At 65.7% G+C, this 16,209-nt stretch overlaps 1 protein-coding gene across 1 annotated transcript; it reads right to left on the bottom strand.

The window, feature by feature from the left end:
• Nucleotides 1-498: 498 nt before the first annotated feature.
• Nucleotides 499-12,590, bottom strand: KCNN4 (potassium calcium-activated channel subfamily N member 4). Its single transcript, XM_084614073.1, has 9 exons — nucleotides 12,300-12,590; nucleotides 10,414-10,509; nucleotides 6,967-7,376; nucleotides 6,254-6,383; nucleotides 5,178-5,288; nucleotides 4,080-4,198; nucleotides 3,805-3,874; nucleotides 3,043-3,220; nucleotides 499-2,312 (listed from the first exon to the last, which is right to left on the bottom strand). The coding sequence occupies exons 1-9, from the start codon at nucleotides 12,498-12,500 to the stop codon at nucleotides 2,305-2,307; spliced, it is 1,323 nt and encodes a 440-aa protein (XP_084470199.1). The 5' UTR covers nucleotides 12,501-12,590; the 3' UTR covers nucleotides 499-2,304.
• Nucleotides 12,591-16,209: the final 3,619 nt, after the last annotated feature.

Raw genomic sequence — 16,209 nt, 5'->3', positions numbered from 1 at the left:
ATCTTTTCTAGCAACCCCCCCCCCACCCTCCGCGCAGGCCTCCCTTCTCTTTCCGGGGTCCAGGCCAAGCTCTGTCAAGCGAGGAACAGACCCAGGTGGCCGGGAGAGCCTAGGGCTGGGTGAAGGAAACAGGGCAGCAGGAGTAGAAAAGGGGGTGTCCCTGGGATTGAGGGGCGCCTTGGCAAGATGTAAGTGAAAGGAGATGGGGGCTGTGAATGGGGAGGGGAGCTGACATAGTGGGGGGCAGGATGCAAGGGGACAATGGGGGTGTGGCGGAGCGGGAGCTGAAAATGAAGGGTCCTAGTGGCCGGGGTTGGGGTTTGTCCAGGGCTGGCAGGTTGTCGGGGTGATGGATGGGGAAGGGGCTGCGGAGCCCTGTGATGGGGGGTGGTGTGGGGAAGGGGACAGCTGGTGGGGGGGGGGCGGGGATTTTTGGACCTAGGGCAGCCGAGCTCAGAAGGAAGAGAGGCCGAGGCAGGCAGGTGGGCAGACGGCTTTTATTTCCAATGCAGCAGCTGTGTCTGTGACCATCAGACTGCCGTGAGCCAGCGCGCCAGGCGCTGTACGGCACCACGGCTGGGCCTCCATCATCCCCGGGCCCCGCGCGCCAGGCGCTGTACGGCACCATGGCTGGGCATCTGGCACCCCAGGGCCCCATGTGCCAGGTGCTGTACGGCAGCACGGCTGGGCATTCAGGGGACTGTGGGGGTGCCCCAGCCCCCCACCCCCAGACGCCAGGCACTGGACAAACCGCAACCCCAAAGCTGGTCCCTGCCCCGAAGAGCTGATGGCCATGAAACTCCTCCCGCCACCTCTGCGGGGTAATTCACACCCTGCATCTAACCCCCGGGGACTGTCATGTCATGGGGACCCCCTGTTAATTTAGGGGATTCCAGTTCCTGCTCCCCCCCCCCCACTTGCCTGAGATGTTCCTGACCGTGAGCCCAAATGGCTAGACAGGCACCCCTTGCCCGGTGCTGAGATGTGGCCACCTCTGGGGTCGGGGCAGGGGCTGTTTACACAGGGACCCCTCGGTGATGATGCAGCCACCTCCGGGGGTTTAGGACAGCGTGTGAGGGAGAACTGCAACTGCAGCGGGGAGTTTAGGGAATCACGGGAGCTGGGTTTGGCCAGGACGCCTGGGTTCGTGCCCTCAGTCTGGGGCAGGAGGGGGAACCAGGAGGGCCCTAGTGCCCACAATGGGCCGAGGCCCCGGGTTTGTCTCTTGGCTGAAACGTGCAAGGCACCGGCGTCCCCCACATTAAACCCCATGCTCAAGGGGCCGTTCCAGCCTGGGTATTTCATGGTGCTCCAGGCTGGTCAGCAACAAGAACCGGCCTTGGGCGCGCCTGGTGCTGTACGCACAGCCATTTGCCCCGGGTGAGGGTCGTGCCCTCTGTGATCTGCCTCCTGGGCACCTGGTGTGAGTGTGCGCAGTCTTGTCTAAAGAGGGGACCCGCTGTCTTTCACACTCAGCCCCTGTGCACACTGGGCCAGCACCTGTTACGACTCCCATGTGCTCTGTGTTTCACGTTTCTAGGGGCTCGCACGGCTGCTCACAATCCCAAAGCCTCTTGTGCAAAGCAGGTGCTTTCCAAGTCTCGCACACTGGGTCCCTCGCATACCAGAGCCCCTGGTGCAAAACATGCGTCTGCTGTGTTTCACAGCCAGCAACCCTCACATGCCTGTTCACAATCACGGTGCCCCTGGGGCAAAGCACAGGCTGAGCATGTTTCACAGCTTGGCTCTTTTGCACAACAGCTCACATTCACTGCTCACCCTTGTGCACAGTGTGGGCTTGCCGTGTCTCACGCCCTGGAGCCTTCACAATCCCAGAGCCCCTTGTGCAAAGCGTGTGTCTTCCCTGACTCACATCCTGGGGCCCTTGCACGCCTGTTCACAATCACATCTACTGGTGCGAAGCACGTGCCTTGCCATCTTCTGCAGCCTGGGTCTTCGCATGCCCGCTCGCAGCTGGGGTGTCCTGCCGCGAAGCGTGGGCCCCTGCATGGATCATTCCCCAGTGGGGATCCCCTCCAGTACGGCGTGTGCCCACCGTGTTTCACCCCCCGCCACGTCGCAGAGCTGACAGCCCCCCTTCGGGTGTGTAACCCTCTTGCACTTTAGGACTGCGGTTCCGGGCTGCGGCCACCAGGTAGCGCTGTTGTCCACCCATTCCCAGCCCCACAAGTGGTGTCTCCTTCAGTCCTACTCAGGGTACACAGGGCTGAGTCCCTGCAGGCCTCTATGGGGCAGGCGCCCCCAGGACCAGGGTCTGGGCTCCAACGCCGGGTCAACCCCTCCTCACCGGCCTGCGGAGCAGAGAGAAACAGAGCCAGAGGTTAAACTCGCCCCAGAGGGAACCAAAACGAGGGTCCTGGCCATTTACATTTCACACCTTAGCCCCGCCCGCCCTCCCACACACACTAAGGGGTGGGGAGGAAAAGGGGGGCTTGTGAATTCACAGGCACACCTGGTGTGGGGGGAGCCCAGGGCTGGGCTGGCAGGGGGCTGCAGGTTGGGAGTGAGGGGCGCCGGCGGAGCTGGGGGGGGCAGTAGCTCACGGCTGGGCTGGCAGGGGGCTGTGGGTCAGGAGTGGGGGGCACCGGCAGGGCGGGGGGGGCAGTAGCTCAGGGCTGGGCTGGCAGGGGGCTGTGGTTCGGGAGTGAGGGGCACTGGCAGGGCAGGTGGGGGCCAGGAGCCCAAGGCGGGGCTGGCAGGGGGCTGCGGGTCGGGAGTGAGGGGGACCGGCACGGCGGGGAGGGGCAGTAGCTCAGGGCTGGGCTGGCAGGGGGCTGTGGGTCGGGAGCGGGGGGCACTGGCAGGGCTGGTGGGCGGGGGGAGCCCAGGGCTGGGCTGGCGGGGGGCTGCGGGTCGGGAGTGGGGGGCACCGGCAGGGCGGGGAGGGGCAGTAGCTCAGGGCTGGGCTGGCAGGGGGCTGCGGGTCGGGAGCGGGGGGCACTGGCAGGGCTGCTGGGCGGGGGAGCCCAGGGCTGGGCTGGCGGGGGGCTGCGGGTCGGGAGTGGGGGGCACGGGGCCCACCTGTCTGGGTGTCCTGGGGCTGGAGCAGCCACGGCTCCTGCGGTTGTCTGTCCTCCAGGGCGGCCGTCACCAGCCGCGTCAGCGCGTCCAGCTTCTGGTCCAGGGCGTCGATTCGCTTCTCCAGGCCGCGCTGGGAGGTGCTGAGCCCGGTGCTGAGGTCGCAGAGAATCGTCTGCACCTGGGGGGGAGCGGACAAAACCCCGGGGCATCGTGGGAAAGCGGCCAAGGGTCAGACGCCCCTCCTGAGGAAACGCCTCGGGCGGGGGGAGGACGTGTAGCCCCTGGAGGGCAGCAGCGCCCCACAGCCCGCTCAGCCGGTGCCCCTCACTCCCGACCCGCAGCGCCCTGGCTCTAACCCACTGGACCCCACTCCCCCCCCAGAGCCGGAGAGAGAACCCAGGAGTTCTGGCTCCCAGTCCCCCCCACCCTGCAGCCGCTCTAACCCACTGGACCCCACTCCCCCGTCCCCCACAGCCAGGGAGAGAACCCAGGAGTCCTAGCCCCCAGCCCCCCCGCCCCCCGCTCTAACCCACTGGACCCCACTCTCCTCCCAGAGCCAGGGAGAGAACCCAGGAGTCTTGGCTCCCAGCCCCCCATCCTGGCTCAGTCCCTACAGTTTCTACCTTATTGTCCCCGAGCAGGGGGCTGTGTGGGGCTGGGTTACTTAGGGGCCCTGGGAGGGGGAAGCCAGGCTGGGGCGGGGGTTTGAGCGATCCCCAGATCGAAGACTCCCCTCCGCTGGGACGTGCGGCCAGGACTCACCTGCGACACGTCCACCAAGGCGTTAACCTGGTCTCGGAGCTTCCGGTGCCGAACCCGGACCTCCCGGAACCTGCAGAACCGGAGAACGAGCTCAGCCGGGGCCCCTCGCTCCCGACCCCCAGCCCCCTGCCCGCCCAGCCCTGGCCTCCCCTCCCAGAGCTGGGGAGAGAATCCAGGAGTCCTGGCTCCCAGCCCTGTGCTCTAACCACTAGATTCCACCACCCCACCCTCCAGAGGCCGGGAGCGGACCCAGGCGTCCGGGTGCTGTCGCTCACCTGTGGATGGCCGCCAGCAAGCGCCGGTGATGTTTCCGGGCCCGGCGCCCGGCCCTGGCCGTGCTGTGCTTGTGGAAGAGCCAAGCCGCCTGCAGGACGTTCGCGGCCGAGTTCTTCATCTGGGGGGGACGGAGACCAGTCAGGGTCCTTCCCACAAGGCACCGAGGCAGCTGGGCCCTGCCCCAACCTGGGGCCCATGGGCTGGGCTCTTAGGGTGGGATGGGGAGGGGCACAAAGCACCTGGACTCTGAGGTTCCTCCCTATACTTCCCACAATGCCCCTGGGCTACAAGGTTGGGCACTTTCCCACCATGCACCTGGGGCCTTAGTATTCCCCCATCCCACAATGCACCTGGATCTTGGAGGATGGGTACTTTCCCACAATGCACCAGGTTTTACTAGTCCCCTGTCCCACAATGCACCTGAATCTCCGGGGCTTGGCCACTTCAATGCTCCTGGAGCCTTAATATTTCCCCATCCCACAATGCACCTGGAGCTTGGAGGATGGGTACTTTCCCAAAATGCACCTGGATCTTGGAGGATGGGTACTTTCCCACAATGCACCAAGTCTTACTTTTCCCCTGTCCCACAATGCACCTGGATTTCCAGGGCTTGGCCACTTCAATGCTCCTGGAACCTTAATATTTCCCCATCCCACAATGCACCTGGATCTTGGAGGATGGGTACTTTCCCACAATGCACCGGGTCTTACTTTTCCCCTGTCCCACAATGCACCTGGATTTCCAGGGCTTGGCCACTTTCTCACAATGCCCCTGTGTCAACTAAGCCTGTGCAGGCCAACCAGCCCACGGGGCCCAGCCAAGCCCTACCATGCCGGGGGCGGGGGGTCAGGGCCCGGCTGTGGGGCGGGATGGACCGGGGGGCCCTGCCCTCTCCCCCCCAGCAGGCACCGGGTCAGCCTAGAAAGCCGGGAGCGTTTCCCATCCCTGTCCGCAGAAGGACGTTTGTAAAACAGCCAGGTCAGAGCGGGGGGCGGGGGGCTGGGAGCCCGGACCCCTGGGTTCTATCCCAGCTCTGGGAGGGCAGTGGGGTCTGGTGGTTCGAGGCTGGGGGCCCGGACGCCTGGGTTCTGCCCCACCTCTTTGGTGCACTGTGTGTCCAGCATGAAGTTGTGAACGTGTCTCTCCGCCCGGCTGAACTCCAGTTTGTCGGCTGCCACCGCCACCAGCAGCGCCGTGCAGCCAACGCCCTGCGGCAGAGACGGGGGATGTGACTAGCCAGGCAGTGCCCCGGGGTGGCACTAGGGGGCGCTGTGCTGCGGGGGGGAGCGGCTGGCCCCCTGGCAGCACTAGGGGGCACTGTGCTGCGAGAGAGGGGCTGGCCCCCTGGCAGCACTAGGGTGCTGCAGGGGGGACTGGCCCCAGGGAAGCACTAGGGGGCGCTGTGCTGCGGGGGGGGGGCTGGCCCCAGGGAAACACAAAAGGGCGCTGTGCTGTGGGGGGTGGCCCCATGACAGCACTAGGGGGTACTGTGCTGCAGGGGGGGCAGGAACGGGGGACTGGCCCCAGGGAAGCACTAGGGGGCGCTGTGTTGCGAGAGAGGGGCTGGCCCCATGGCAGCACTAGGGGGCGCTGTGCTGTGGGGGGGAGGGGCTAGCCCCAGGGAAGCACTGGGGGCGCTGTGCTGTGGGGGGTGGCCCCATGGCAGCACTAGGGGGCGCTGTGTTGCGGGAGAGGGGCTGGCCCCATGGCAGCCCCAGGGGGCGCTGTGTTGCGGGAGAGGGGCTGGCCCCATGGCAGCCCCGGGGAGCGCTGTGTTGCGGGAGAGGGGCTGGCCCCATGGCAGCCCCGGGGGGCGCTGTGCTGCAGGGGAGCGGCTGGCCCCCTGGCAGTGCTAGGGGGCACTGTGTTGTGAGAGAGGGGCTGGCCCCATGGCAGCACTAGGGGGCGCTGTGCTGCGTGGGGGACTGGCCCCAGGGAAGCACTAGGGGGCGCTGTGCTGTGGGGGGGAGGGGCTAGCCCCATGGCAGCACTAGGGGGCGCTGTGCTGCAGGGGGGAGGGACTGGCCCCATGGCAGCCCCAGGGGGTGCTGTGCTGCGGGAGAGGGGCTGGCCCCATGGCAGCCCCGGGGGGCGCTGTGCTGCAGGGGGCGGGAACGGGGGACTGGCCCCAGGTGGCACTAGGGGGCGTGGTGCTGGGGGTCAGGGCCCTCACCATGATGCCGGTGCACAGACAGACCATCCGGCCGCACACCGTCACTGGTACCACGTCCCCGTAGCCGATGGTGAGGAAGGTGATGGGGATCACCCACAGCGTCCCCTCCAGGTGCCCTGCTCCGTTCTCCCTGCGGCGTGGGGGGCACAGAGACAGCGTCAGAGACCCCCCCACTGAGCCTGCCCTGCCCCCTCCCCTGCCCCCACAATGCCCCTGGGCCTTCTGCCTGGCGGCTTTCCCAGCATGCCCTTGGGCCTACAGCGGGAGCCCCACAACCCACAATGCACCTGGCCGCTTGGCCCCTTTTCCATGCTGCTCTTTCGCCGTAAATTGCCGGCTTTCCCACCACGCCGCTGGGCCTTCGGCCGCTTTCCCATGATGCACCTGGCCTTAAGCAGCCCGCTTCCCTACGATGCCCTTGGGCCTTTGGGCACTTTCCCATGATGCACCTTGGCCCAATGGATGCTTTCCCATGATGCACCTGGGCCTAAATTACCCTGCTTTCCCACGGTGCACTTGGGCCCTAAGTTGGCCACTCTCCCACGATGCGCTTCGGGCCCCTGGACCACTTTCCCACCGTGCACCTGGGCCCAAAGTCGCCTGCTTTCCCACGATGCCCCAGGGCCCTCGGCGGTTCTCCCACCGTCCACTTGGGCCGCGGAGTGGGCCGCTGTCCCAGCCTGCCCCGGGGCTGCCCCGCGCCCGGCCCGCACCTCTCGCAGACGGACAGCACCCAGGAGGCGGTGAGCCAGAGCCCCAGGGTGAGCACCAGCAGCACCCGGCCCGGCTGGCCGTTGACCAGCAGCCGCAGGACGAAGGGGTGCTGGAAGCGGATCTGGTTGAGGGAGCCGATGGTCCGGTACGAGGCGTCCCCCAGCACCCGGCTCTGCAGCAGGGCGGCCCGCGGCACCAGGTACAGCCGCAGGAACATCAGCAGCGAGAGGGGCACCTCGGCCCCCGGCAGGAAGGGCGGCGGGGGGCCCAGCTCGGGGGCCAGGCAGGGGGGGTCCCCGGCGGGGAAGGGGTGCAGGGAGCAGACCAGCAGCTCCAGCAGGATCAGGCCCAGCTTGGGGCCGCTCACCGCGATGCGCCAGTCTTGGAGCGAGTTGTCCAGCATGAAGAGCTGTGGGGGGAGAGAGGGGGGGGGGAGCGCATGGAACCCAGGAGTCCGGGCTCCCAGCCCCCCCCCCCCCCCCGGCTCTAACCCACCAGACCCCCACTCCCCTCCCGGAGCCGGGGAGAGAACCCAGGAGTCCTGACTTCACCCCTCTCTCTCTGTCCTGATTTCTCTCTTTCGTTTTCACTTTCTCCATCTTTCTTTCCCTCTCTGGGATTTGCCCCTGCCTAGGGGAGGATCCTCAGTTCAATGGAGCAACCCCCCCCCCCCGGCCGCTGGGGGCTGTGGGGAGCTCAGCCCCACAACCAGCTGCTGCAGGTAGGGGCCAGGCACGGCCCCCCACCGCCCTGCCCCACAAGGGGCCATCAGGGCAGAGGCAGGGAGACCCAGAGCTACTCTCCCCCTAGAGGGGCCCGGGAGTGGCTGGACCGGGGTGTGGGGGTGTGGGTGTGTGGGGGGGTAACCCATTGCTTGGGGGGCTGAGCCCTGCTCCGTGCTTCTGTCTGTCTGTCTGTCTGGGCCAAGAGGCGTGTGCGGGTGACTCACAGCCGGGATCCCTTCGCTCACCCGCCCCAAGAACCTGGGGCGGGAAACTTCCACCCGCGCAAGATCAGCCTCCCATTTCCGTCCCGCGGGCCAGGAGCCCGCCCGGCTGTGACAACAACACACGTGTGTCCCTGCGTGCGTCTGTGTATGTGTGTGTGTAAGTCTGTGTGTGTCTGTGTGTGTGTGTCTGTGTGCGGGCGTGTGTCCCTGGGTGTGTCTGTGTATCTGTGTGTGTGTGTGTGGGTGTGTGTCCCTGCGTGCGTCTGTGTGTTTGTGTGTGTGTGTGTGTGTGGGTGTGTGTCCCTGCGTGCGTCTGTGTGTGTGTGTGTGTGTCCCCCTGTGTGTGTCTGTGTATCTGTGTGTGAGTCTGTGTGCGGGCGTGTGTCCCTGTGTGTGTCTGTGTATCTGTGTGTGTGTGTCTGTGTGCGGGCGTGTGTCCCTGTGTGTGTCTGTGTATCTGTGTGTGTGTCTGTGTACAGGCGTGTGTCCCTGCGTGCGTCTGTGTATCTGTGTGTGTGTGTCTGTGTATCTGTGTGTGTGTCCCTGTGTGCGGGTGTGTGTCCCTGTGTGCGTCTGTGTATCTGTGTGTGTGTCTGTGTGCGGGTGTGTATCCCTGTGTGTGTCTGTGTATCTGTGTGTGAGTCTGTGTGCGGGTGTGTGTCCCTGTGTGCATCTGTGTATCTGTGTGTGTGAGTCTGTGTGCGGGTGTGTGTCCCTGTGTGTGTCTGTGTATCTGTGTGTGAGTCTGTGTGCGGGTGTGTGTCCCTGTGTGCGTCTGTGTATCTGTGTGTGTGTCTGTGTGCGGGTGTGTGTCCCTGTGTGCGTCTGTGTGTCTGTGTGTGTGTCTGTGTGCGGGTGTGTGTCCCTGTATGTGTCTGTGTATCTGTGTGTGTGAGTCTGTGTGCGGGTGTGTGTCCCTGTGTGTGTCTGTGTATCTGTGTGTGAGTCTGTGTGCGGGTGTGTGTCCCTGTGTGTGTCTGTGTATCTGTGTGTGAGTCTGTGTGCGGGCGTGTGTCCCTGTGTGCGTCTGTGTATCTGTGTGTGTGTGTCTGTGTGCGGGCGTGTGTCCCTGTGTGTGTCTGTGTATCTGTGTGTGTGTCTGTGTGCAGGCGTGTTTCCCTGCGTGCGTCTGTGTATCTGTGTGTGTCCCTGTGTGCGTCTGTGTATCTGTGTGTGTGTCTGTGTGCGGGCGTGTGTCCCTGTGTGTGTCTGTGTATCTGTGTGTGTGTCTGTGTGCAGGCGTGTTTCCCTGCGTGCGTCTGTGTATCTGTGTGTGTGTGTCTGTGTATCTGTGTGTGTGTCCCTGTGTGCGTCTGTGTATCTGTGTGTATGTGTGTGTGTGTGTGCGGGTGTGTGTCCCTGTGTGCGTCTGTGTATCTGTGTGTGTGAGTCTGTGTGCGGGTGTGTGTCCCTGTGTGCGTCTGTGTATCTGTGTGTGAGTCTGTGTGCGGGTGTGTGTCCCTGTGTGCGTCTGTGTATCTGTGTGTGTGTGTCTGTGTGCGGGTGTGTGTCCCTGTGTGCGTTTGTGTATCTGTGTGTGTGTGTGTCTGTGTGCGGGCGTGTGTGTTTGTGTGCGTTTGTGTATCTGTGTGTGTGTGTCTGTGTGCGGGCGTGTGTGTTTGTGTGCGTCTGTGTATCTGTGTGTGTGTGTCTGTGTGCGGGTGTGTGTCCCTGTGTGTGTGTGTCTCTGTGTGCATGTGTGAGAGAGAGAGAGTGTGTATGTCTGCGTGCAGCGGGGACATGAGCACCCAACCCACAACCCCCTGTCACCCACCAGCAGCTAGAAAAGCCCCGACTCAGCCTGATCTGGGGAGATTAGATGGAATCTGCCCCCAACTGAAGACGGAAAAATGTAGTCAGTGTGCGTTTTCTGTCACCGGTTTGGGGGGTTGGAGTGGGTGGCTGGGAGCCAGGACTCCTGGGTTCTTTCCCCGGCTCTGGGAGGGGAGTGGGGGGTCTAGTGGTTAGAGTGCAGGGAGGGGCCTGGGAACCAGGACTCCTGGGTTCTTCCCCCGGCTCTGGGAGGGGAGTGGGGGGTCTAGTGGTTAGAGTGCAGGGAGGGGCCTGGGAACCAGGACTCCTGGGTTCTTCCCCTGGCTCTGGGAGGGGAGTGGGGGGTCTAGTGGTTAGAGTGCAGGGAGGGGCCTGGGAACCAGGACTCCTGGGTTCTTCCCCCGGCTCTGGGAGGGGAGTGGGGTCTAGTGGTTAGAGTGTATGTGGGGGGGGGGGGCGGGGGGGGACAGAGCCAGGACTCCCAGGATCCAATTTGACTTGGGAAGAGCTGATAACGAGGTGGCCACTTTAGATCCAAGAGCTCAGAGCAGCTGGGGGGAGCTTCAGTCCCAAACAGGGGAACCCCAAACATACCCCCACCCCACCCACTGCAGAGGAGCCTTCTCGGGGGTGGGGGGAATCAGGGGCAAGCCTGGCGGTGGGCGGGCGGGGGGGAGGTTCGTAGGACCCTGGGCTGGCCGACATTTGCGGGGAGGGGCCTTACCTGGATCTCCTTGACGTGGAAGGCGAGGATGAGGCCCAGCAGGGCGGCGGTGGAGAGCGAGAGGAGGCATTTCACCAGGAACAGATACGCAAACCACTGAGGGGGGGGAGAGAAAAGGGGGGTGAAACCCCCTGAGCCAGCCAGGCCCTGCCCTGGGGCTGGATGGGGGGCCAGCGCCCCATAGAAGGGAAACGTCCCGTGCCCCATTCCCCAGCCCCCTAAGCCAGCCAGTCTCTGCCCTGGGGCCGGATGGGGGCCCCTAGAGGGGAGCGGCCCCGAGCCCCATTCCCGCCCCAGCCCGGGTGGGTGGCTCTGGGGCGTTTGACCCCCGTGCCCTGAAGCTCTCACTGCAAACTCTCATTGTCGTTTGTAATTGACCCAGGAAAGCGGCCGCCAGCCAAGGCCGAAACCACAGCCAGGCCCCGGGGGCAGCGGGGTGGGGATCGTCCCCTTCCCCCCGCCTATTCCCCCCGCCTCCCCCGGCTCTGCTGGCAGACGGCAAGTGACTGCCTCCAGCCCAGCCCAGATCGCAGCCCCACCCTGAGCAAACACAGCACTGCCGGGCAGGTGGAGGGTTTGGAGCGAGGCCGGGAGGAAGGTGGGAATTCGCCATGGAGAAGGGGGCAGGGCGCGGGCCAGGCCACTCTGAGAGCGGCGGGTGCAGGGAACCCAGAGTCCAGCCCTGATAGAACCCAGGAGTCCGGACTCCCAGCCCCCTGCTCTAGCCACAAATCCCACTCCCCTCCCAGAGCCAGGGAGAGAACCCAGGAGTCCTGGCTCCCAGCCCCCCCCCAACCCCCAGATCACCCTCCCCCATGCCCTGTGCAGTGATTGATCGATCTCCTTCCATGTGAGAAGTTGCCACCTCCACCATCCTGATCAATATTTATCCTGTCATTGGCCCAGAATCAACACCCCCCGCCCGGTGAAGGGCGCGATTGTGTTGGGAACAATCGGAGCAGCCAGTCTTGGCGGCTTCTTGCAAATGGGGCTGGATGGTGCCAAGAGCGGGAGCAGGATGACCAAGCTCTGCACCGGGAGCTGGTGCCCAGAAAGACATCAAAATGATCGCTGCTTCGTGCCTCGGTTTCCCCACTGAATCCCCCACCACACTCCCTGCGGCACAGTGCCCCCCCCCCCAGCCCCATGCTGGGGCTTTGGGGCCAGCTCTGCCTGCCAGGGGAGAGCCCCCACCCTGCCCCCCTGCAGCACAAATTGTTTTTGCACGGCTCCGGGTTCCTGCCCAGACATGCCCACAGAAGGGAGGGTTCTGGGAGAGGGCCCAGAACGGATCCAGGGGCCCGTTCCAGACACTGAGCCAGGCTGAGCCCACGTGTAATCACTGGGAGGGTCCACTGGCCACCGGAAAGTCACAGCAGTTAGCCAACCCCCTCCTCCCCGCCCCCCGAGATTCCAGAGCAGGGAGTCAGGACTCCTGGGTTCAACGACAAGGGACGAGATGAGAACCCAGGAGTCCAGGCTCCCCGCCCCTCCCCCTGCTCTAACCCACTAGAACCCACTCCCCTCCCAGATCTAGAGATAGAAGCCTGGAGTTCTGGCTCCCAGCCCCCCACTCTGACCCTCCCACCCCCACTCCCACCCCTCTAACGGCCCATGGCTGATGGCTGGTTAAATAAATGATTTGGATAATTAAGTTTCTGCAGCCCAGGGCTGCTGCCACCAGGCACTGAATTCCAGCATGTGGCAGCTAGTTCCGGGATGGGGTTGCAGGTCGGGAGTGAGGGGAACCAGCAGGGCTGAGGGGTGGACCCGGGGCTGGGCTGGCAGGGGGCTGCGGGTCGGGAGTGAGGGGAACCGGCAGGGCTGGGGGCGGGGAAGCGGGGGGAGGGGGGGTTGTGGGTCGGGGCTGAGGGGCACCCTCCTACCTTGCAGCCCCCGAACCAGGCCAGCTCCGTGTGCAGCACCATGAGCAGGATGCCCCCGAGCGCCAGGGCCAGGCCCCAGCCCGCCAGCCGCCCCTCGGCCTTCAGGAGCCTCTTCCGCAGCCGCAGCCGCCGCAGGTTCTCGCCCGGCGCCCCCGGCACGGGCAGGACGGTGGCTTCGGGGCCATTCTGCTTGACTCCCATCTCATGGGCGCAGGGGGGCACGGGCAGGCAGGGGGCGAGGGGCCCCCCAGCTGGCCCCCATCGGTGGCGCTTCAGCAACCAGCACGCAGCCAGCGTGACACCGAGGGAGGGGGGCCACAACCCCTAGGCGGGCGGGCAGGGGGCACGGAGCGGAAAGGGGGGGCCAGAGTAAAAGAGAGAGCTGGAGAAATCGGGGGGGTGGGAAAGGAAGGAAGGAAGGAAGGAAGGAGGGGGACGAGAGTCGCTGCGAAAGGGCGGGCGGGAGTGACTGGGGAGAGACGGGCCAGCGAGCAAGTCAGCTTGGCAGAGGTACTGGGACAGCCCCAGAAAGGGACAAGCAGGTGAGAGCGAGAAATGGAGGGAATTTGGAAGAGACGGGCAGAGAGAGAAGAGAATGGAGGGAGTGTAGAAGAGAGAGAGACGGAGCGATAAAAAGATAAAGGGAAGGTGGAAGAGAGATAGATGAAGGGGTATTAGTCCGGAGGGAAGGTGGCAGGGGAAGGTGGCAGGAGCAGGAGGAGGGAAGTTGGCAGGGGAAGGTGGCAGCAGGCGGTGGGAAGGTGGCACGGGAGGGTGGCAGTGGGCACAGGGAAGGCAGCAGGAAGATTGCAGTGGGCACAGGGAAGGTGGCAGGGGAAGGCAGCGGGAAGGTGGCAGGGGAAGGCAGCGGGAAGGCGGCAGCGGGCACAGGGAAGGTGGCAGGGGAAGGCAGCGGGAAGGTGGCAGCGGGCACAGGGAAGGTGGCAGGGGAAGGCAGCGGGAAGGCGGCAGGGGAAGGCAGCGGGAAGGTGGCAGGGGAAGGTGGAGGGAAGGTAGCAGGGGAAGGTGGCAGGGGAAAGCAGTGGGAAGGTGTCAGCGGGCACAGGGAAGGTGGCAGGGGAAGGCAGCGGGAAGGTGGCAGCGAGCACAGGGAAGGCAGAGGGAAGGTGTCGGGGGGCACAGGGAAGGTGGCAGGGGAAGGCAGCGGGAAGGTGGCAGCAGGCACAGGGAAGGTGGCAGGGGAAGGCAGAGGGAAGGTGTCAGTGGGCACAGGGAAGGTAGCAGGGGAAGGCAGCGGGAAGGCGGCAGCAGGCACAGGGAAGGTGGCAGGGGAAGGCAGAGGGAAGGTGGCAGTGGGCACAGGGAAGGTGGCAGGGGAAGGCAGCTGGAAGGTGGCAGCGGGCACAGGGAAGGTGGCAGGGGAAGGCAGCGGGAAGGTGGCAGCGGGCACAGGGAAGGTGGCAGGGGAAGGCAGCGGGAAGGCGGCAGCAGGCACAGGGAAGGTGGCAGGGGAAGGCAGAGGGAAGGTGTCAATGGGCACAGGGAAGGTGGCAGGGGAAGGCAGCGGGAAGGTGTCAGTGGGCACAGGGAAGGCAGAGGGAAGGTGTCAACGGGCACAGGGAAGGTGGCAGGGGAAGGCAGCGGGCACAGGGAAAGTGGCAGGGGAAGGCAGAGGGAAGGTGTCAGTGGGCACAGAGAAGGTGGCAGGGGAAGGCAGCGGGAAGGTGTCAGTGGGCACAGGGAAGGCAGAGGGAAGGTGTCAACGGGCACAGGGAAGGTGGCAGGGGAAGGCAGCGGGAAGGTGGCAGCGGGCACAGGGAAGGTGGCAGGGGAAGGCAGAGGGAAGGTGGCAGCGGGCACAGGGAAGGTGGCAGGGGAAGGCAGCGGGAAGGTGGCAGCGGGCACAGGGAAGGTGGCAGGGGAAGGCGGCAGCGGGCACAGAGAAGGTGGCAGGGGAAGGCAGAGGGAAGGTGGCAGCGGGCACAGGGAAGGTGGCAGGGGAAGGCAGAGGGAAGGCGGCAGCGGGCACAGGGAAGGTGGCAGGGGAAGGCAGCGGGAAGGTGGCAGCGGGCACAGGGAAGGTGGCAGGGGAAGGCAGCGGGAAGGCGGCAGCGGGCACAGAGAAGGTGGCAGGGGAAGGCAGAGGGAAGGTGGCAGCCGGCACAGGGAAGGTGGCAGGGGAAGGCAGAGGGAAGGCGGCAGCGGGCACAGGGAAGGTGGCAGGGGAAGGCAGCGGGAAGGTGGCAGCGGGCACAGGGAAAGTGGCAGGGGAAGGCAGAGGGAAGGTGTCAGTGGGCACAGAGAAGGTGGCAGGGGAAGGCAGAGGGAAGGTGGCAGCGGGCACAGGGAAGGTGGCAGGGGAAGGCAGAGGGAAGGTGTCAGTGGGCACAGAGAAGGTGGCAGGGGAAGGCAGAGGGAAGGTGGCAGCGGGCACAGGGAAGGTGGCAGGGGAAGGCAGAGGGAAGGCGGCAGCGGGCACAGGGAAGGTGGCAGGGGAAGGCAGCGGGAAGGTGGCAGCGGGCACAGGGAAAGTGGCAGGGGAAGGCAGCGGGAAGGTGGCAGCGGGCACAGGGAAAGTGGCAGACCCAGACAGGCGGGCGAAGGGCAGCAGTGCGGAGGGAAGAGGGCGGCAGGCGGAGGGCTGGAGCGGGGGGATCCCCAGCCGCCCGAGGGCACCTGGCAGCTGCTGGGCTCGGCTCCGGGTCTCTCCCTTCCCTGCCCCCGCCGCGATCTGGCCCCTGGGTGCGGCAGGGCCGGGCGAGGGTTGGCGGGGAGGGGAGGGACTTGAAGGAGCAGCAAGTGTCCTGGGACGAAACGGGGCTGGGGGGGCGGAGCCCAGGGCTGGGCTGGGAGGGGGCTGCGGGTCGGGAGTGGGGGGCACCGGCAGGGCTGGGGAGGGGGGAGCCCAGGGCTGGGCTGGGAGGGGGCTGCGGGTCGGGAGTGAGGGGCACCGACAGGGCTGGGGGTCGGGGCGGCGGGGGATGGCTCCTTGCTCAGTCACCTGAATCCCAGACCCCGCCCCCCAGGGACGAGGGTGAGGTGGGGGAGGGATGCCCCCCCATCCCCTCCCACCCCCTGTCCCTGGGGGTATCCGAGCCGGGGAGGGTGGCTGGCGGATTCCTGAGCCCCGGGGTGGGGGTCTCTGAACAGACCTCGCTGAGAGCCCAGGTGGGAGGGGCTGGAATCTGCACCCTCCACCCCCCCCCACCCCACCCCCCGGCTGGGCTCTGAGTCAACAGGGAGGCTGCCGCCCTGACTCAGCCAGGCACATCCTTTGGCATCCCTGATTTCCCCTGCCGGGTTCCCAGCCCTGCCCCCCTCACCTGGCACGGGCTAGGGATTTGTTCCCCTGTATACACAGCCGCTCTGCCCCAGAAGCAGGCGCATCTCAGCACCCAGCCACGCCTCGCTGTGTAAGAACAGAACGGCCAGACTGGGTCAGACCAAAGGTCCATCTAGCCCAGGATCCTGGCTGCCGACAGTGGCCAGTGCCCGGTGCCCCAGAGGGAGTGAACAGAGCAGGGAATCATCCAGTGACCCATCCCCTGTCGCCCATTCCCAGCTGCTGGCAAACAGAGGCTAGGGCCACCATCCCTGCCCATCCTGGCTAATAGCCATTGATGGACTGATCCTCCAGGAACTTAGCTAGTTCTTTTCTGAACCCTATTATAGCCCCAGCGACCCACCCCAGAGCTGGCTGCATCTCAGCGCCGGGCAAGGGGGCCCTGTATAACCGGCCCCCCTCATCCCACCCCAGAGCTGGCTGCATCTCAGCGCCGGACGAGGGGGCCCTGTATAACTGGCCCCCCGCGTCCCACCCCAGAGCTGGCTGCATCTCAGCGCCGGGCAAGGGGGCCCTGTATAACCGGCCCCGGCATCCCACCCCAGAGCTGGCTGCATCTCAGCGCCGGACGAGGGGGCCCTGTATAACCGGCCCGGGCATCCCACC

Source organism: Lepidochelys olivacea (assembly GCF_965140295.1).
Source record: "Lepidochelys olivacea isolate rLepOli2 genome assembly, chromosome: 24".
In the NCBI taxonomy this organism is placed as follows: Eukaryota; Metazoa; Chordata; order Testudines; family Cheloniidae; genus Lepidochelys; species Lepidochelys olivacea.
Note: the sequence above shows the minus strand (reverse complement) of the source record. Positions and strands in the feature narration are given on the sequence as shown.

Excerpts from the sequence above, each read along its gene's own strand:
- KCNN4 (XM_084614073.1), bottom strand. The coding sequence starts at position 12,500 with ATGGGAGTCAAGCAGAATGGCCCCGAAGCCACCGTCCTGCCCGTGCCG. Across the intron at positions 5,289-6,253 it reads GTCTGTGCACCGGCATCATG|GGCGTTGGCTGCACGGCGCT; the intron begins GTGAGGGCCCTG and ends TCTCTGCCGCAG. Across the intron at positions 3,875-4,079 it reads TTGCTGGCGGCCATCCACAG|GTTCCGGGAGGTCCGGGTTC; the intron begins GTGAGCGACAGC and ends CCGGTTCTGCAG.